General features: G+C 43.3%; 1 protein-coding gene across 5 annotated transcripts in view; it reads left to right on the top strand.

Annotated features, from left to right (window-relative positions):
- Positions 1–20867, top strand: part of VPS13D (vacuolar protein sorting 13 homolog D) — a 219300-nt gene that overhangs the window by 61752 nt on the left and 136681 nt on the right. For all 5 annotated transcript variants that reach the window (XR_014794224.1, XM_084875266.1, XM_084875265.1 and 2 more), the window contains exons 27-37: positions 1822–2032; positions 4056–4227; positions 4403–4515; positions 6264–6476; positions 11383–11648; positions 12943–13076; positions 15462–15617; positions 17119–17329; positions 17838–17912; positions 18238–18444; positions 19607–19696. Coding sequence is in view for 4 of the 5 variants with exons in the window: in XM_084875266.1 (XP_084731392.1) it covers positions 1822–2032; positions 4056–4227; positions 4403–4515; positions 6264–6476; positions 11383–11648; positions 12943–13076; positions 15462–15617; positions 17119–17329; positions 17838–17912; positions 18238–18444; positions 19607–19696 (1848 nt within the window). In the remaining variant the exon portion in view is untranslated. The remainder of the gene's footprint in view (positions 1–1821; positions 2033–4055; positions 4228–4402; positions 4516–6263; positions 6477–11382; positions 11649–12942; positions 13077–15461; positions 15618–17118; positions 17330–17837; positions 17913–18237; positions 18445–19606; positions 19697–20867) is intronic.

Raw genomic sequence — 20867 nt, 5'->3', positions numbered from 1 at the left:
ATCATCTTCTGGAACATCATCATAACAATCCAATTCCTGAATTTCCTGGTGAATTTCTTGTGACTCCATTTCTTTCAGAATCAGTGGACCAAATCTCTCATGTTTAGCCTGCGGCGGGGGGTGGGGGGGGGAGCTTATTTTCGGGGGATGCCTTATATTTCACTCAAAAGGAAACCTGTAAGTAGGTCTTATTTTCAGAGGATGGCTTATTTTCGGGGAAACACGGTAGATGTGAGGAAGAGCCAATCCCCACAGTGCCTTACAGCCCTCGAGATGACAGGAGGTTGGTTCCCCGGATGATTAGTGGCATTATATGATTATCATAATAGATGATTAGTGGCATTATATGATTATCATAAGTGTTGAACACTTACTATTTAGGTAAATTATCACACACATTTCAACCTAATAACACCCCTACAGAGTTTTACTTTTATCCCCATTTTACAGATGAAGAGATAAAGGCTAAGAGAGATTAAGTAATTTAACCTGCCAGTTATAGTAAATGGTAGCATTGGACTATGAGCTTGAATTCTTAACCCACATGGTGTTGCCTTTCGATCTATGTTATGTGACACATGTGGAGCACACGGGTGGGTGCACTCCCAGCATCCTCAGCGAATGTTGTCTTCTGTCACTATGATGACAATGCTGGTGAGGAATGAGGACAGCCTTACATACAGGAAAGGCTTTGGGATATAGAAAGATCTCTTTTCCACCAATATTTCTCCAGGCTTACTGTTTATTTCTGGGATTCCTCTATTTGTGTATAAGATTGGATTAAGGTAGTGATTTTCCTACTTCTTCTATTTATCCCTAGGATTCCATGATGGCCCATGGACTCTCTGAAGCCCTTTGTTCCTATCCCCTCCTCCTCCTTCTAAATCAGCTCTACTTTTATCCTTTTCACATAGTTATCAGTATAGTTAAGAAATCAAGAACTAATTTATTTAGTGCCTGCTTAATGCCAGGTGTGCTGTTAGACATGGTTCCTGCCACCATGTGAATAATGTGGGAATGACATTAAATAAGCTTCTAAATATTGGAAGATTAAGATAAACGTTACAGGAAAGACAGAAGAACAGAGAGGACACAAGTGAGATGGAGAAGGGAGGGCGGCCCCATAGGTAAGGCTGTTCAGATAGGCTGGAAGAGTAGGCTTATGTAGGGTCTTACAGGGCTTAGGGGAGATTTACAGAAAAAATTGGAATAAACATAGCCATTAAAGCGTGTGAAAGAAGAGAATGTATGTTATGTCTCATTACTTTATTTTTTTTAAAGGGATTACACTGGTATTTTGTGGGCAGAATGGTTTTGTGAGGGCCGGGAGGGAATTGGTTGGTATATGGGAGGGGGGTTTAGGGTGATCTAAGCAAGAACGAAGGTGGTGGTGGAAATGATATATAACGTGGTGCATGTCAGAGAATTTTGTTGCTGGGAGACTTTGTAACCTTTGGGTAATGTTATCTCTACAGCAGGTGCCTGCTGGATGTTCTGGGAGGGATGCATGTTAAGTCAGTTTAATCAAAACCTTTTAATCTCAGCTCGTGTCTCTGGACAGTAGTGAGATGCTGAGGGGTTGTGGCACAGTGTACACCGGAAGTGGAGGTGCAGGCAGGAAGTGTCAGCACGTAGAGCGTTGCGCAGGGCGGTCCTGGTGCCTGAGTGGAGACTTCCGGGCACCTCGTTTCCTGAAGCAGGCAGCTCTCCACGTTCTCCCAAAGACAGAACGAACTTCCTTTGGCTTTTTAGTTTTGCTCAGGACCAGCCTTTTTTGGGTCTCACTTTCTCCATTCTCTCTCTTTTCTTGGGTCCACACAGAAGACCATGTCTGCCTGCTGGATTGCATTGTCGTGGACCTGCAGGACATGGACATCTTTGCTGCCGAGAGGCGTCCCCGGGAGTATTCCAAGGCCTCGGACGACAGCAGCGGAGATCTGATCTTTCCCTCCTATTTTGTGCGACAGACGGGAGGAAGCCTCTTAACGGAGCCTTGCCGGCTGAAACTGCAAGTGGAAAGGAACTTGGATAAGTGAGTGTTTTATATCTGAATAATATCACAAGTGGAATGTTCATAAGATGGAAATCAGTGATGTTAGGAATATGTGAAAGATAATAGGTATTCACTTCTTCATATAATAAATGTCCATTGAGTTCTGTGTGCTAGACATGAGGGCAGCTATGATGAAAGAACAAACATCTGCCTTCACAGAGCTCTGCTGAGCGATTAGGAAGGCAAGTAGATGGCTCTAATTTAGTGTTTGAGTCAGTGTTACAAACTGTGCTGGGATTGCAGCAGGCGCCTTAGAAACAGGAAGGGACATACACTTAGCATGGATTTTGGTGTAGGAGGTGGTGACGGCAGGGAAAAGACTTTGGAAGAGGCGACAGTTGGATTGTATGTTCCAAATACAGTGGGCTCTGGGCCTGGTATTGCTATTTTCCCTGGAGCTCCATTTAACCAGAATAACTGTTTCGATGCAGTTTTGCCCATTTCACTCTCTTAAGCAGTCTGAAAGTACTCCATAAACACTAGTGAACTGACTTTACCTTTTCATTGGTCTCTCAAAACACAGGACGCTTCTTTCTGTAGTTGGGAACATTGTTTGAATTGTCATTAGTTCCAGGCCCGGCTGGAAAAGGTCTTGAGAATAGGCATTCCCAGAGCCCGCCTGAGTCCACCAGAAGCCGACTCTCAGGGCAGAGCCCCGGTGTGTATTAGCAAGGTCGTCCGGGGGTGTTGGTGCCAGACAGGAGGCTGCTGGCCTCAGTGCACGAGGCATTCAGTTTGAGGCGCTGGTTTTGGATAAGCAGCCACATTTGCATCTCAGCTCCTGGGAGAGGAGCAGGGGCTGTAAAGGAACACTTTGGAAAGCAGCCTCCTTGCTGGTACAGAGAGTGATTGGAGTCCCTCTTTGGCCACACCCTTTGCAGTCCTTGGGTTTGGGCAAGTCCTTTTATGTCACTTTTTCGTTTCTGTCTGGATTAATGAAAGAGTGTAGCTGCTCTCACTGGGATTTTTGCATTTCATTCTTACTTGTTATTCAAGTGCGCCTTGGCTGGTGTTCAGTTATGGTTGGCATGGGCTATATTTGGTTTTACTGGCTTAGCAGACTTAAGAGGAGCTTCATTATTTAGAAATCGAACACTTTGTTTTCTTTTCAAGTAATGCTTTAAAAAAAAAAAGTGCTTTGCTACTCTCCTTATCTAAACGTTACCCACTTTCATCGGTGTTTATGTGCAAATGGTTATGGCCCAGATAAAAGGTGATAACTGAGCATAAGGTATCCTATCCGCCCCTCACTCCACACAAACAGGGACCTGGGAGGGCACTCGGTAATCCCTTCCAGCTTCTCTTGGCTGGTTGCACCACTGGTCCTTTTTCTCTTTATTGCATGTAGGTTTTCTCTATATACCGTGTACCTTTTTATATTCCCCTTCCACGTGAAATCTGACCTTCTATTTTATGTACTCGGAGCATGGCGTCTGCAGGACCTCTCAGGCCCACTTCGCCCCGAGGAGGGCAGAGAAAAAGGTCTTCCGTGGGGGAGCGATGTATTACTCCTCAACCTGGCTTCTTCCATGTTACTCCTGCCGTCTCAGCTGAGACACGTCACTGACAGACTTTGTCCTCATGTCCCACTGGGCTTGGGATAAAACACTGATTTCGTCCTTCAGTTATCACTAAATCTGAAGAGTTAAATGAAGACCTTGTCATTATTTCTTTATTGCTTTTCCAACTATAATGTTTAAAGTATTTGAGTCTCATGAGATTTTTTTTCCTTATTAACATATTCCTTAGTCAACTCATCAAATGTGGGACTTTGTAAATATGTATTTTGGAAGAAAGCGGCTTTTTGTAGTTGAAGCATGACATTTAGTCGTACTAAACTTGCTTCGTTTGGAGGCACGTGACATCTTTGTCACTGGAAGTTAGACATTAACTGTTCAATAATGTAGGTGGGCACTTTTTAGCTCTTATATTTGGGTGTGAACTATGCCAATGTCACGTTAGTGATTTGTTTGTAAAATCTGCCCCTTTTCTTTTTTCACAGAGAGATAAGTCATACTGTGCCAGACATATCCATCCATGGCAACCTCTCCTCAGTCCACTGCTCCCTGGACTTGTACAAATACAAGCTGATCCGTGGTTTGCTAGAGAACAACCTGGGAGAGCCCATAGAGGAATTTATGCGGCCTTATGATTTGCAAGACCCAAGAATTCATGTGAGTGAGACCTCATGTTCTTCTGTAACTCCGCAGATAGTCCCCCTGTGCATACGTGCCTCACATCACCCAGCGAAAGAAGATGGAACAATAAGCCAATTAGATTTCTTGCCATCCTCTTCCCACTCCTCATTGGCACCATCAAGCATGGGCTGACCAGCGTTTTCTCTTCCAGACGGTCCTGAGCGGAGAGGTGTACACATGCATGTGCTTCCTCGTGGACATGGTGAACGTGAGTCTGGAGCTGAAGGATCCAAAAGGAAGGGAAGGTGCCGGCTCCCTGGCGAGGTATGGCTCTCATTAGTACATTGTCTTATAACAACAGTAATACATAACATTAATACAGCGACCCACATGTTTTGCTTTAGCAGAGAGCAGAGGTTCCGGAGTGCTGGTTCACAGCGGAATGTGGTCTGCAGAGTGCTTTTCAAGAATTTAAATTCATTGTGTCTTCGTCCAGGTAGCGTAGGCTGTGCTCTGGTAGCAGGCACTTTAAGATCCCAGTGACTTAGAACAGGGGAGAGGGTTTCTCCTCCTGCTACAGGGGTCTTGGGTGTCTCTGCCCACTACAGTCACCGCGGCTGACAGAGCAGACATGCCAGCGAGAAAAATAAGAGCTCCAGAGGGTCTTATCAAGCAGTTAAATGTCCTGCAAACCTCAAGGGGTAGAACATGGTCCCACACACGCATGGCTGAGTCAGCATGCAGTCTTCCTGTGTCTGCATAGGGGAGACCCAGACTGTTTGGTGAGCAGCACTGACATTGCCCCCACTGCTCAACATTTACAACTTGGGGGCTTTCACACAAAAAGTTAGTTTCTTTTGAAGAATCGGAAGCTTTGGCTGGCCCATGTTTTCATTTGGAAGCCCTAGAAGCCAGTGGCAACTTGGGAATCCTTTTGAAAGGGCATGCATTTACGCAGGGATTCACTTACTTATATTGTCTGCTTGGTCAGTGTGGACCAGGAATTTATTGGCAGTGGGAACCTTCAAGGACGCATTGCGTTTTCACACTTGATCACCTTTCATGTAGATATCTTGACAGCCATGTAAGATTGTGCAGGCATTACTTTTCTCTGGTTTCTAGATAGAGTTTTTGACAAATGTCAGATTATATGGCTGGGTAAGTGTTTCAATGTTTGAAAACAGGACTTCAGCCTAGTGATTTCCTCACAGAAGCACTCTATCTTCTACCTTGTTTTTCCCTTGAAAATCCATCCTGGTCTGTATCTAACTCAGATCGAGTTCCATGCTGCTGGTTTTGTTGCAAATTTTTTGATGACTGTCTATGCCCTTAGTTTTCTCCAATTGTACAGATTGTACAACTTTGTACAGATTGTTGTGATGGCACTGAGTGATTATGAGTTGTCCATTGCAGTTTTCTCTGTTATTAAATAAGTCAGTCCCAAATGCATTTCCTGTTGGTGGGTGAGTTGCGTTATTTTTCTGTAATGAAGGGTATTTTTTGTTCTGGTAGTTCCCATTAAACTATAGTGGTCTGAGTAAAAATTAGGCAAACTCTGGAGAGAGACTCCTCTAGGCAGGCTAGAAGTTGACAGATGAAGGACTAAAGGGATCCTTGATATCCTTTGGGGATTATCGCATATACAGCATGGGGCAAAACAGTTTTACAGTTATGGGTACTGGAAACAGAGTTTATTCTTGTGTTATTATTTATTATTATATTTTCCATCCGAAAACCTGTAAACCTACTTTTGCCCAACCCTGTATTCAATCTTCTTAGACTTGAGATGGAAAATGAACCAAAAATATTGTATAATACATACATGGTATTGCTGTTCCTCATGAGATTTCTATGGACAAGATCATCTCTTTAGAAATAGAAAGTAAGATACAGAGCATAGTGATATTAAGTCCATTTTGAGGAATCTGTTAAGATCAATGAAAGATCTCAGAATGAATGTTGTCCTCCTTCATAGAACTTAAGCATATTTATTATTTTGTTCTTTTATTTTGAACTTACATAATTTTGGAAAAGGTAAGAGTTTAACATCTTGTTTGATTTCTTCCTTTTAGATTTGACTTTAAGAAATGTAAACTGCTCTTTGAGAGCTTTTCCAACCAAACCAAATCCGTTAACTTGGTTTCCCATTCCATGATGGCTTTTGACACCCGCTATGCTGGGCAGAAGGCCAGTCCTGGCATGACCAACGTCTTCAGCTGCATCTTCCAGCCCTCCAAGAACAGCAGCACAGCCCAGGGATCCATTCAGATCGAGTTGCATTTCAGGTAGTACATCCAGACCCTGGTCTGCCTTTCTTTATTGAGGTATTTCTTTTTGCAGCCATGGCCATGTTGGCTCTGGAGCAGCAAATGACCAAGGAATCACTGAGAATATAAAGACATAATGGTCCATCCATCAGTGTGCAATGTAATGTGTGTTGACTCAGAATTCCTGTAACCTTGCAGCTTCATTTATTGGCCAAAAGGTGTCTCTGTTGTTTAAAAAAAGTAGTTTAGAGTTAAGCCAGGTTTTTGAAATCCATCTGCCTATAAGTTGTAGACCAAGGATGTCAAACTCAAAGCTGGGAGGCCACATGCTTATGCGGCTGTGAGTTTGACATGCTTGCTGTAGGCTGTTTTAATATGTAAAGCAACTTGGGCAGGGAATACTATGCCTGTTTAAGGAAAAAGAAAGACTTTTTTCTATAGAGATAACAGAAGGGAAGGTGTTTCTCTCTCTCTCTCTCTCTCTCTCTCTCTCTCTCTCTCTCTCTCTTTCTCTCTCTGTGTTTTAATTCTTTATTGTTTAATGTATTACATATGTCTCCTTTTTCTCCCATTGACCTCTCCCCGCTACTTCTACCCCCCAGCACATGCCCTCGCCCCCCTAGTGTCTGTGTCCATCGGTTATGCTTATATGTATACATCCAAGAACTTTGGTTGATCTTTTACCCTCCCCTCCACTCCCCACCCCTCACCCTCACACATACACGTCTGAGGTTTGATGGTCTGTTCCATGCTTCTCTGTCTCTGGATCTATTTTTGTTCATCAGTTTATGTTGTTCATTATATTCCATAAATGAGTGAGGTCGTGTGATACTTATCTTTCTTGGACTGGCTTATTTCACTTAGCATAAAGCTCTCCATGTCCATCCATGCTGTTATAAATGATAAGAACTCCTCCCTTTTTATAGCAGCTTGATATTTCATTGTGTAGCTGTATCACCGTTTTCTAATCCACTCATCTGCTGATGGGCATTGAGGCTGTTTCCGAATCTTAGCTATTGTAAATTGTGCTGCTATGAACATGGGAGTGCATATATCCTTTCTGATCGGTATTTCTGATTTCTTTTTATATATTCCTAGAAGTGAGATTGCTGGGTCAAATGGGAGTTCCATTTTTAGTTTTTTGGGGAAACGCCATACAGTGGCTGCACCAGTCTACATTCCCACCAGCAGAGCACGCCTCCTCCCTGCTCTCGGTGTTTGTTGGTGATAGGGGACCGTGGTTTTGTCTTGCATTGCCGATTACCTCTGCAAGTCTTGCTGACTCACTTTGTCATGAAAAAGAGCTTTAGCTTTAAAACTCGATTATGTTTTCTTTTTGGTGTTAGGGGAGGCAGTTGTGTCTGTGGCAAGTGTGAACGTTCGGGGGTCATACGGATCTGGGATCAAAAACTCCACTTACACTTTCTAACTGTGTGTCCCTAGAACAAGCTATTTAACCTTTTCGAGGTGCATTTTCTTCTTATAAGACAGAAAAGCACAACTGTACCTGCCTGGCATTCTGTTTGGCACAGATGGTAGAAGCCATTATTATTCCTGATGTAGCTCAGGTTATTTTATGATATACTACAGTAAGATTTGGTGACCAAGTGAGCATTGGCCTGAAAACTAAAAAATCAAATTTGACATAAAGAAATCTCTCCATGCAAATCCAAAAGGAGACTTGTGGCAGCAATATCAATTTCATTCTGTATGTGCTGCATAATATCATAAGATACGTTGTAAATATAGGCCAGTAACGAAAAGGCTGGGTTAAGAGAGAAGAAGTAAGTGAAAATTTCGTGGTTAGGCATAAAAAGAAAAAAAAAATGCATCAAGATTATCTCTTGTATTTATATATTTAAATATACCTGCCATTTCAGTATGCTGTTTAGTGAATTCCTCAGGGCTACAACGTTTTTTAGGGAGAGGTTGCGGTCTCTCCATAAGCCATAGGAAACTAGCAAAGTAGACATTTAAGCTTTTGTATGAACTTTTTAAAAGCTTAGTACTAGGCCGAAACCGGTTTGGCTCAGTGGTAGAGCGTCGGTCTGCGGACTGAAAGGTCCCAGGTTCGATTCCGGTCAGGGGCATGTACGTTGGTTGCGGGCACATCCCCGGTAGGGGGTGTGCAAGAGGCAGCTGGTCGATGTTTTTCTCTCATCGACGTTTCTAGCTCTCTATCTCTCTCCCTTCCTCTCTGTAAAAAATCAATAATAAAAAAATAAAAATAAAAGCTCAGTACTAGGAATGCTAGCTAGCTCTTACTGAGCCAAACACAAGCCAGGCAATTTACCTAATCTTTAGTTCCCACGAGTCTGCAAGGTGAGTGACTTCCTTCCCCATTGGACAGATGCAGAACTAGAAGCTTGGAGTGGGTTAAGTAACTCTTCCAGGTCACACAGCTAGTAAGCAAAGTAGTCAGAACTCAAACCTGGGCCCCTGATATCAAAGTCCTTTCTTTCCTGACGTCTGTGGGCGGATGGGCTGATTGTGGTCAGATGACAGGTGGCTGTGCTTTGCAGCGCCTTTGTTTGAAGGCAATGTTTATTTGAACAGGAATCTCGCATATATTTGGTTCATCTGCAGCAACAATTTCTTTTTAGGTTTGCTTTATTCATATTGATCTAATAATGATCTGGCTTCCTAAACTATCAGCCAGCTTTTTAGCCTATCATGTTTTTGATATATAAGCAGCCTTGAAATATTATTCTATTTATATACTCAAGGTATATGATTTCTTGGAGTCAAATAATGAAGTCTTACCTTGGCTCTTGCTAACAGAGGTGCCATTGTTAGCGAGAGGGTTAAAATATTCTCTTGATTGGAACTTTTGAACGCTTTCTGTGTCTCAAAAAGAATTGCTCTTTTGTTGGGATTTTGTGTGTCAAATATAAATCACTTCACAGTGTTTAAAGGCTTGAAATATTTTCCAGAAAAAGGATCAGACACACTTTGACTTTCCAGTTAGTGCATAGCTCTGACGATCTGTGTTCAAAATGGGGTGGAAAATTTTCACTGAGGGCAACATTTTTTCTCCATTACAAAAGGGTAAAGTGTTTCTGTGAAAAATGCTGTGACTGTATGAAGGAGACATACATCATTGTGCCTCTTTTCTAGAGGCAGTGAGCCAGGTTTATGAGAAATATGAGCATAGGGAAGCCAGCCTTCCAAATATCTCCGAATCAGTTTTTCCAGAATAGGAGCCCTGTTAGGGCAGAGAACCAGGTACATGCATTAGCTAGAGCTCCAGAACAAAGTTCAACCCAGAAAACGCTGTAGAGATGTCCCTAGCCCACTGTCCTTCTGTGCTACCCGTCTGTCTGCCTACTGCCCCCGTGGGCCAGGCCAGGTCTGAGAGTCCTTGACTTTTCACCTCAAATGTAGAATTTGGGGTAATGGGACTAAAAAACAAGGAATTCTCCCCCTCACCCCCCATTCTACTTCTAGGGTGCTTGGGGGTCATACCCACAATAAACGCTATCTTATTTGTCCTCCTGCTCAGGTTCAAAGATCTGGGTTCTCAGGTCAGTTCCAGTAGAGAAAGCCACTGGTGTTGGTGTATAAATTTGGTGTCTATAAAGAGTCATTCTAGACATCAAGGAAAGAGAGCCTCCTTGATCCCCTTGAAACAGCCTTAGGGAAGGGAACTGACATTTATCAAATACATATTCTGTGCCTCAGAGAAGGTAGGCTACTCACCCAAGACAACACGTCTTGTTAAGTGACAGGATTTAAGCCTGCGTCCTTTTTACTGTAGCCTCAGCACTATTACCATTTTCAGGTCAGATAATTCAGTGCATTGTGAAGTGTTTAGCACCATCCCTGGCCTTACCCACAAGATGCCAATAACAACCCCTCCCCCCCAGTTGTGTCAACCACAAATACCTACTGACATTGCCAGGTGTCTTCTGGGAGACAGTCACCCTTGTTGAGAACCATTGGACTCCACCTGACTGTTTTATAGCATGCTAGTGCCCCGGTGTACAGATTCATGCACATTGAGAGGATATTGATTAGAAGGTGGTCCGCAGGGCGGGACTGGGCAAGACTGGCCAGACAAGCCCTGGAGCCAACCTTCCCCGGCTGGCCGCACCTAGGGTGGCCCAGAGACTCGAAGGGCATCTGTGGAGTGAGCGGGATACCTCCAGCAGGTGGGGTCCCTTGGCCTGGCCTGCGGGAATCAGGCTGAAACCAGCTCTCCAGCATTCCTCCCCCCCACCCCCACCCTGACAGGTCCTGGATTGTAAGAGGCAGTTCTTTCGTGATGAACCTGAAATCAGGCTCCCTTCTCTCTGGTTCCGGGGTGCATCACCCGAGAACTGCCGCTGCCGAGTCACTGCAGCTTGGGCGTTGAGTGTCTGCCCGCCTGGTGGTCAGTGTGTGTCGTAGCTACCTGTCAGAGAATCTATTCCCTGGTGGTCAGTGCATATCATAGCTACCAGTCGGATGGTCACTTAGCCTTTTATATATATAGATTACTTCTTTTTAAAAAAAATTATATTTTATTGATTTTGTACAGAGAGGAAGGAAGAGACATAGAGAGTTAGAAACATCGATGAGAGAGAGTCATCGATCAGCTGCCTCTTGCACACCCCCTACTGGGGATATGCCTACAACCAAGGTACATGCCCTTGACCGGAATCAAACCTGGGACCCTTCAGTCCCCAAGCCGACGTTCTATCCATTGAGCCAAACCAGTCCCGGCTATATATAAATTACTTCTTGCTTATTAAAAATATGATTAATTTCTGAAAACATACATTTAATGTTCTATTTATAACAGTTTTCAGAGTTTATTGATACAGCTGTCAGTGTAGAAAATGATGGAATACTATCTGCCAAAAATGGGTAATACATTTGTAGGTTAAAGAAATATCATGCTTCTCCTTTTTGATGTTATGTTTTGGTTCCTTCTTTCATATAGATCTACGAAGGATTCCTCCTGTTTTACGGTAGTTCTCAACAATCTCCGAGTGTTTCTCATATTTGATTGGCTGCTGTTAGTCCATGATTTTCTCCACACTCCCAGTGACATTAAGAAACAAGCTAATGTTACCCCTTCTCGCCACCGGAACTCTAGCAGTGAATCTGCTGTAGTTCCCAAAACTGTGAAGAGTGGAGTAGTTACCAGGCGGTCTTCCCTTCCTGTGTCCACTGAAAGGCACTTGGAGGTCAAAGTCAATGTCACAGGTGAGTATTCATAGGTGCGAGTCACTGCTCTGAGTTTAACTGTTAGGTTCAGTGTGTTGCAGGATAACTTTTCTATTGCCTTTCATTTTTTGACAGCACTTACATATTTGAGTCTTTTTAAAAATATATATATATTTTATTGGTTTTTTACAGAGAGGAAGAGAGAGGGATAGAGAGTTAGAAACATCTACGAGAGAGAAACATCGATCAGCTGCCTCTTGCACACCCCCTATTGGGGATGTGCCTGCAACCAAGGTACATGCCCCTGACCGGAATTGAACCTGGGACCCCTCAGTCCGCAGGCCGACGCTCTATCCACTGAGCCAACCGGTTTTGGCCACATTTGAGTCTTTTATTGACCAACAATAAGCATTGATGTTCCTGACCTCTGTGTGGGTGTGAACTACTTGGCCTTAAGTGAAGGCTTCAGGGTCTCTTGTCTCTTTCCTCTGCTGGCCTAATGCACATCCCAGCTTGAGTACCTCCTGGGCAGTGGTCTCCACCTCCCTTGACTCCCCCAGTGTTAAATATCTCCTTCAATTTTCTATTGGATCTTTAAGGCCTCATCAGATGTGGCTTACTGAGCTTGGGCAAGTTCGGAATGTGAAAATTTCATTTTATAATAAGTGAGGGGATTGTTTTCTCTTTACAAATAGAATACTTTCCTTTACAAATAGATTTATTATGGTTTTTATTAACTAGTGAACTACTCTAGTACATCTGTATGTATTTGTGTATTTATTGTTTGTGATATTCCCTATGAAGTACTCAATGGGTTGGAAGCAGCTAACATTTTAAGTGGATTTAGTTTTGAAAGATCACTTTATACATGGTTTTTGATGAAGACACACAGTACATAAAGCAAAGTAAATTTTCCATATACAAATAAGTAGGAAACTGCAGGCACTAATTTTAAAAATCTCTACATTAGATTGTTCTTCATTCTTTGAAAAATCTTGAACGGCTACATGGATGATACAGTGTCTAATGCTGCCTGCCCAGCATTCCTATCTGAATCTACTTCCTGGGATTTTAAAGCAGGTCATCGGTTGGAGGAGGGATGATTCTCTGAGCTTCTGAATATGTTAGTTCTCCGAGGAGACCTAGCTTAAAAACATGTTCTAAAGAGAGAAACTGTACTGCAGTCCCTTCTGTCTGGGTAGGATCTGCTGGCTCAGCTGTGCCTGGCCAGACGCAGAGAATAGTTCAGGGTGACGGTGAAGGAGAATGTGGATACTCCGGAGAACAGGTCTGATGGTCAGCCTGGGCCTGGTTAACGGTGCTCTCCTTTCAGGTACAGAGTTTGTGGTCGTGGAAGACGTGTCCTGCTTCGACACCAACGCCATTATTCTCAAAGGCACCACCGTGCTTACTTACAAGCCCCGATTTGTGGACCGCCCCTTTTCAGGAAGTTTGTTTGGTATCGAGGTAAGAAGTTTATGAGTTGATCAAAAGACTACCTGTTTGGCTCAAAAGAAGAGCAGCTGGAAGAGCATTTTGCCTCCCGAGCTTTTATTAGGAGAAATAATGAGCAGAACTGGAGGATCCCTGCCCTCTCTTTGTTTTCTCCTCAAAGCTGCCTGCTTACTCTAAAGCGTGAATGGAGTCCTCCAGTGTTGGGTCGTGTATGTGTGGAGGGACTTGATCTCCTTCTTTTCTTTTTAATATGTTTTATGGATTTTTTTTTACAGAGAGGAAGGGAGAGGGATAGAGAATTAGAAACATCAATGAGAGAGAAACATCAATCAGCTGCCTTCTGCACACCCCCTTCCGGGGATGTGCCCGCAACCAAGGTACATGCCCTTGACAGGAATTGAACCTGGTTCCCTTCAGTCTGCAGGCCGACTGGCTCCATCCACTGATCCAAACTGGTTTCGGCTTGACCTCTTTCTTACACCTTCCTTCCTAGAAGGTCAGGCTCCCCGTTACCCGGCCAGGCTCCTTGCTCTGTCCTCTGGCTCTTCAGGCCTCGTCCTTGGCACCTTTCTCCACAGTGACTGCTTGTCTATGAAGATGAAGGCTTTGTGGTCATGGAAACGTAGTTATAAAAGGGGTTAAGAGCTTTATGTATCCTTTTAGGAATATCTGATCTATAAAAGGGCCACTCTGGAGAGTCATGCATTACCTAAGGGACTGAATAGTGATCCCCTGGCCCTGGTTTAACCTCCCGAACGAGATATGCATTGGAGTGCCCTCCGTAGCCTGGAAGTCATATTGTACAATATTAGATAAAAATGCTCTCCTCTCTGTAAGCCAGGACTCGTGGGGAGAGGGGGAAATGAGGCAGATTGTTATCTCTATCAAAAGTTCTTCATTCCCTGATCTCGGCTAACATTCCTCCTGTTACAGTGCTACAATCCTGGGTCAGGGTTACTCATCATTTCCTTTCCTTTCACAACTGAACTTTCCATGCCCTGTTCTTCCCAGTGATATCGTTCAGAAGTTGATGAGAAAACTTATTTTCACTGTCAACCGCATATGGTGCTTCCCCCCCCCTCTGGTCAGATATAGCTGATTAAAACCTGTAGAGATTTCACTTCTCGAACACTTGTTTCTCTCATGTAAAGAAACCTCCGTTTGAGAGGAAGGATTTACATGCTGGTGTGATGCGAGCTGATCATGAAATTGCAATTCATCTACTTTCTGAGCCACCACAATGCCAGCTTTGAACGGACACTCTTGGTGATTGATTAATGAGCTGTTAGGTACAATTGGGTTTTGTGTAGCAGAAGCCCCTGAGGGAAAAGGGAAAACCAAACTCCCCTGCTCCAGAGCCTTAGAACAAGTGCACGCACACTGAGCTTCCTGGAAACCGATTGCCGCCTTGTTCAGCAGGCAGCACGGTGGAATCTGAGCTGGAAGCCCTCCTTGGTACAGTGTCAAACTTATTAAGAAAGCAAAGTGAGTTAATTTTACATACAGCAAAGGACCTCGGTAGCTCTAAAAAATGTCAAAAAAAGGAGCAAGGGAAACCAACACGAATGCTTTCCTCTCTGAACTCTTTCTGAGAGAGCAGAATAATTTGATCTTAGAATAGGAGTCCTTCCTTCCTTCTCTTCTTTCTCCCCATAAATAAAAGATATTTATTTTTAAAGCTTTTTAATAGGACATTTCAAACATGTACAAAGGAAACAGTAATATAATGGACCCAGCTTCCATAATTAATGTAGTTATTTTTAACTACTAACGGAACAACTATAGTATATAAAATTGGGGCAGGGAAGGGAAAAACACCTATCCCTTCATAAATAATCTCTGTTGATATTTCAGTATGTTTCTTCCCTTAAAGTCATGGTGTCATAATTATTTATTTGGGCTGCATTTTCACATAACCTGTGTTGTGACTGTCTTCCTGCATTTCACCTGCTCTTTTTAACTGTCACTTTAAGTGGCTGCAAAATATTCCATTGAGTAGCTGTGTGTATTGAGTGATTAAACCTTGATTGCTCTTTTTAAATTTGTTATTACTTTTTAACCTTGATTGCTCTTAATTGTTTTTATTAAGTATTAAGTAATGGCTCAGTGAATTTTTCTGTATTTTGCATTGTTTCCTTAGGCTAGTTCCCAGAAAGAAGTGGGGTTGCTGGCTTAAAGGGTGTGAGAGTTTTAAGTCTTTTGTTACCGGTTGCTAAAGTGCCTTTCACGTGAACCGCTGAACATGCCGTGGGCAGTTGGGCAGCACCAGGCTCTCTCTTCACAGTATCCCAGTAGTTGTCATGGGTGTTGCTTCTGAGCTTGTCTCTTTCTCAGCTGATGGTCAGGCTCTTTCTAAATCAGACATTAATTCGTAGCATATTACATTTAACGCTCTAGGTGTTTTCGTGCCGACTGGGGAATGAACACGATACGGCTCTTTCAATTGTTGATCCAGTACAAATCCAGGTGGAGCTGGTGGGGAATTCTTCTTATCAGAACAGCTCAGGACTGATGGATGCGTTCAACAGCACCGACTTCCCACCCATCCTGGAGGTAAGGACCACCCGTGCCACGTCGATGCCCTCTCACACACTTTCCTGAGCTGGGACTAGATGCCTCTGCTGGGCCCAACCATGTTTTAGGTCCTTCAGCAGCAAAATACAAATATCATCAACTCTGTCTGAAGATCTTGCTGTCTTGTGGAGGCTAAAAGACCTTTTAATTCTCTAGACAAGTGGTCAGCAAACTCATTAGTCAACAGAGCCAAATGTCAGCAGTACAACGATTGAAATTTCTTTTGAGAACCACATTTTTTAAACTTAAACTATATTAAATTGTTATTAATTTAATTAGGGTACGTGGTATTTTGTGGAAGAGCCACACTCAAAAGGCCAAAGAGCCGCATGTGGCTTGCGAGCCACAGTTTGCAGACCACTGGTCTAGTATAATCTTGAATTTCTATAAAGGTTTGTGGGAAGCAGAACTCCACGCAGGTAGGACTGTTGGTTGTGAGTGGAACGCCAGGTCAGGTGAGTCCGAGTGGAGGGGAGGGTAAATAGGCAGAGAGGGAGAACATTTCATGTTAGGAAGCCTTGAGGTCAGGAGTGCACATGGCCCAGCAAACATGAGACAGATAAGTCTCACCAGAACCATGGTCAGCAAACCACGGCTCGAGAGCCACATGCAGCTCTTTGGCTCCTTGAATGTGGCTCTTCCACAAAATACCTTGGCCTGCGTGAGAGTATTTTGAAGAAGTGGCGTTAGAAGAAGTTTAAAAATTTTGGCTCTTTAAAGAAATTTCAATCGTTGTACTGTCGATATTTCGCTCTGTTGACTAATGAGTTTGCCGACCACTGCACTAGAACAAGAGGCATGTGGGGAACTGAGGAGGAGGAAGATGTATGGTGAAGCAGGGAGGGCGAGGCCCGGCAACGAAGGCCTAAGGATTTGATGTTTTATTTCTTTGGTAGAGGGGGAATAGGAGCCTGAAAGAGAGAGAAAAGCAATTCCAATGTTCAGTCTTAAAAAAAAAAAATAAAAATAAGTAAGTAAAGCATCATACACAGACATTTGAACAGTCATCCCATTTTTAAAGTGGGTTGATGTCGTCTGTGTGGCTTTTGCTAGTGTTGGCTGTGTGGCTAATCTCTGAGGAGGACCAGAGATTTAGGAAACATTCATGTGGAACTTGAATCATTTTAGGTTCTGTTTGAATAAACATGAGATACTTTTGTTGGTCATTTTGTTTCAGAGATTTAAAAAGAAAAAATAGAACAAAGCCAAACGGACTAACACAACGTTGCTAAAAGGGGATCTTATTCTCCCCTGCAGCCAATCTTTGGTCCTCTGCTTCAATGATTAATGTTCTTGTGTGAAAGTCTCCCTACGCCTTACCTCCTGGCCATTAGAGTTTACTATAGTGAGCTTTCCCTTTTTCAAAATGAGAAGTGTAGTGTCTATTGGATTTCTGAAACTTGAACTAGGGAATTGTATCTGAAAGAGGTGTCGATGCAAAATCAAACTTTAAAAACTGCCACCGTTTTCATTTTGACAGATTCAGTTACAAGCCCTGGACATCAGACTCTCCTATAATGATGTCCAGCTGTTTCTCGCCATTGCAAAATCCATCCCTGAGCAAGCTAACGCTGCGGTGCCCGACACAGCGGTCTCGGAGGCCAGTCCCGTTAGCAGTGGCCTTTCTGGTGCGACTCGAGTTGGAGAGGAAATCAGAGAAGGGACAAGACATACCTTAGATCCTGTCTTGGGTAGGCGTTTAACTTTAAACCCACATAGTCCTTCTAATCACTTTCCTTCTGTTTACTTTTAAGATTTTCTTTTGCACAACTTAATTGTTCAGAGTGTAATTGCATGTCCGAAAGTATAATTGGGAGCCTAAATATGCTTCTCTATTTTTAAAAAACTTTTAACACCCCAAGCCATCTGTTCTAGCCTATCTCCGTTTCCTTTTGCAATTTCCTCCTGAGTTATATGGGAAATGCTAAGGTTTGGTTTTCAGCTTCGAGTTTTCCTCCAAAGTTATGTTGACAATACTAAGTTTCAGTTTTAAACTTTTAAAAACACAATCAATATACTGAAAAAGGCTCCTATAATTTTCAGGGTACACGTGACCAAAGTCTTTAATCAGGAGCCCATTTTTGCCTAGAGAAATGAAATGTTTTAGTCACCGGTTTCTGAAATTTTTCTTTTGCCTTAAATTAGTCTATGGATTCATTAACAAAGATATTAATAACAATATTGTACTCCTTTTTCTAGAGTTACAGCTGGCTCGACTGCAGGAGCTGGGATTCAGCATGGACGATTGTCGCAAGGCTCTTTTGGTGTGCCAAGGTAATTCAGTGTGTCTCCATAACTCCTCTGTATCCTTTTCTCTTCTCTCCTCTCCTTCAGCAGGTGTCATAGTAGAGGAAAGATGGCTCTGGCTTTAATACATAAAAGGTATAATAAAATGACTGGAAGAGAGCCTTGTTATTTGCTTAAAAGCAGAATTCCTGTTATTATGCCATTTTTCCTTTTTTATGTCTAAGAATACAGCTGGACCAAGGTTCTCTTGGGCTGTCCAGTAGGTCCTCATACCCTTTCTCTGCTTCCTCTGTGAGTTGCTTGAGTCGCTATGGGAACTGGTTGCACTCATCCCCTTTTAATTTCCTTGCAGGCCAATTGAAAAAGGCAGCAAGTTGGTTGTTTAAGAATGCCGAGCCTCTGAAGTCGCTTTCCCAGGCCCCCAACAGCCAAGAGAGCCAGGGGACCACACCGGCTCAGCTGATCTCGGGCGTGGAGATTAAGGCCGAGAGCGTGTGCATCTGCTTCATCGACGACTGCATGGACCGTGACGTTCCTCTTGCCGAGCTCACCTTTTCCCGTGAGTGTGCTCCTGGTCTCCAGACTCATCCTGAAGATTTCCCGTGATTGCCGAATTATTTGGGGCCTTTTTGTGTTATTCATGCCCTCTACTTAGTAGTATGGATGAATATTTAGATGATGGTTTTACATATGTTCTTCATTATTTGTATTTTAAAGAAATGTGTATTTATTTGCCATATGTGGACTTCAGCCTATAGCTGTGGAATAATCAAAATTGTCATTGACAAAATTTCTGTTATATTAACAGCTCTAGCTCAATAATTCCTGATCTCTCCACCTTATTTTTTTTATGTATCTGAATACCGTAGTGATTGTAGCATTATTAAAGGCATTTAGAATGCTTCTGCTCTATATATCTTTTGAAAATAGAAAACACAGTCCTATTAGATTCCCCTCAGAGGGCAGGGAAGAGGAAGTTTGAACAGGGACTCGGGTAGAAGTGCGTTACCCTAAGCCGCACCATTGTTAGCTGTGTTACCTGTGGCGGCTGCAGAGAGTAAAGGAACCTCTCCCTGCTGTGTTTACTTTTAATTTTCCATTGTTTTGATCTTGCTGCCCTCTAGTCCCTTCAAAGAAAATCGGTTCCGGGGATTTAATTTGACCTTTTGCCCATTGTAGAGGTTTTCCTTTTCCTGTGCTTCTGGGCACTTACAAGGGCCACGTGATTAAAACTAGCAACTGGGACCTGGACTGTTTCCATGAGTCTCTTTTCTGCAGAGCACCATTATTCCTTATTTTCCTATGGTAAGCTTAAAAATGCGAGCTAATATTTATCAGGACATGACTCCTCCTAGCACTGTACCTTCTTGTAGGATCCTCAATTGGAAATGTCTTTATATCCCCTGGCTTCAAATACACCTGGTGCCGGGCCTGGGTCTGGCTCTGGAGGGAGACAAAGGAGGCATTTAACTTAGTCACAACCTTTAGAGGGTGCCCACAACTCAGTAATGGAGAGAAATGGCAGTATTTTAATGCAGTATTTTAAAAATCAGAATCCATACAAAGAACTCTGTGATGAACTAAGGATCAGATTTTTATGTGCTTTCTTGTGAGATCATCAGTCATAGCTGTAACTAACATGTCTTTAATGGGCTTTGTCTGCAAAAGAAAGTTTTGGTCGTTCTGCCCCGGCTCTGCAGTCAGCTTCGCTTTCATTGCAGGTCTGAATTTTCTCCAGCGTGTAAGAACTAGCCCTGAAGGCTACGCCCACTTCACCCTTTCTGGAGATTATTACAACCGGGCCCTGTCAGGTCAGTCTAAGCATATATTATTGTGGGGCTTAACACAAATATTTGCCTGGGCCTATTTCTACATAAATTTTACATGAGGGGGGTGGGGACAGGCCAGGGCAGGGAAAGATAAAAAACAAGTGCCTACATAAGCACAAAAGATCAAGGTTTTTCCTTTTTCTAATTCAACTGAGTTATTTCAAAAGGTGTGTGATTAGTTAAGTCTTTTTGACCTTGAAGTTTGGCGTATTCTAGAATCTGAAATTGCTCAATAGTGAAGGGTCATTTGGCTGGCCCTGATAGTAGCTAAATTTCCAAGGAGATTTATCGCCATCATCTTTTTAAATATCAAGCCTCCTCACTCCCTGCTGGACTTGTTTGTTTTATTAGAAGAGGACTGAGTCAGTGACCGTGTCTAATCGGCCATACCTACTCTCTAAAGTGAAGCACGGTTCATCAGAGCATTCTCTCCTTCCGGAGTAAGAAAACCCGCATACCCTACAAGGCATTTCCAGGGTCTTTCCTTCCACGGAGAGACCAAGCTAAGGGCCTAGACAGATTGACACTCAGGCATTGTCCTGCACCAGTGCCGAGCGGGTTGGGCTGTGAAGTTCTTTACCTTCAGAGAGTGTTTAGTAGCTGTGGACCAAGTAACAGAGTGCTGCTGTGCAGGCTGAGCTTCGGCGAGGGGTTGCTCCTTTTGCTGTCAATGGAAAATTAAGCCGCAGTGTGTTGCGCTGCTGTTGGGTGTTCTAGAGTAGCGGTCTCCAACCTTTCGGACCTCACGGACCACCAGTGGTCCACGGCCACCAATTGTGCTCCAAAGGTTTCCTTAAACCCGCAGTCACCAGCCTTTCGGATCTCACGGACCCCCAGTGGTCTGCGGACCACCGGCTGGCGACCTCTGTTCTAGAGTCCGTCTCATTTAATTCTCTTTTAGTTAACGTTTTCCTTTCTGTTCCGGATTCACTCAGAGTAACCATCTCATTTCCCAATTGTTCAAAATGTTTTCACTTGAGAACAATGGCCCAAGTCTTGCTATTTGAGAGAAACTCTTACAGGGCACATGGCAGCTATTTTTCTGGGAATCATTTGTATTCTCAGTAAATATGGCTTACTTTTAAGGTTGTATGAACACAGGTCACTAAGTGTGCCAACGGTTGGATTTGTATTAGTGAATCAGCTCACCTGT

This window comes from Pipistrellus hanaki (genome assembly GCF_964339955.1).
Source record: "Pipistrellus hanaki genome assembly, chromosome: 2".
In the NCBI taxonomy this organism is placed as follows: Eukaryota; Metazoa; Chordata; class Mammalia; order Chiroptera; family Vespertilionidae; genus Pipistrellus; species Pipistrellus hanaki.
The sequence above is the reverse complement of the archived record's forward strand: the minus strand, read 5'-3'. Positions and strand labels throughout refer to the sequence as shown.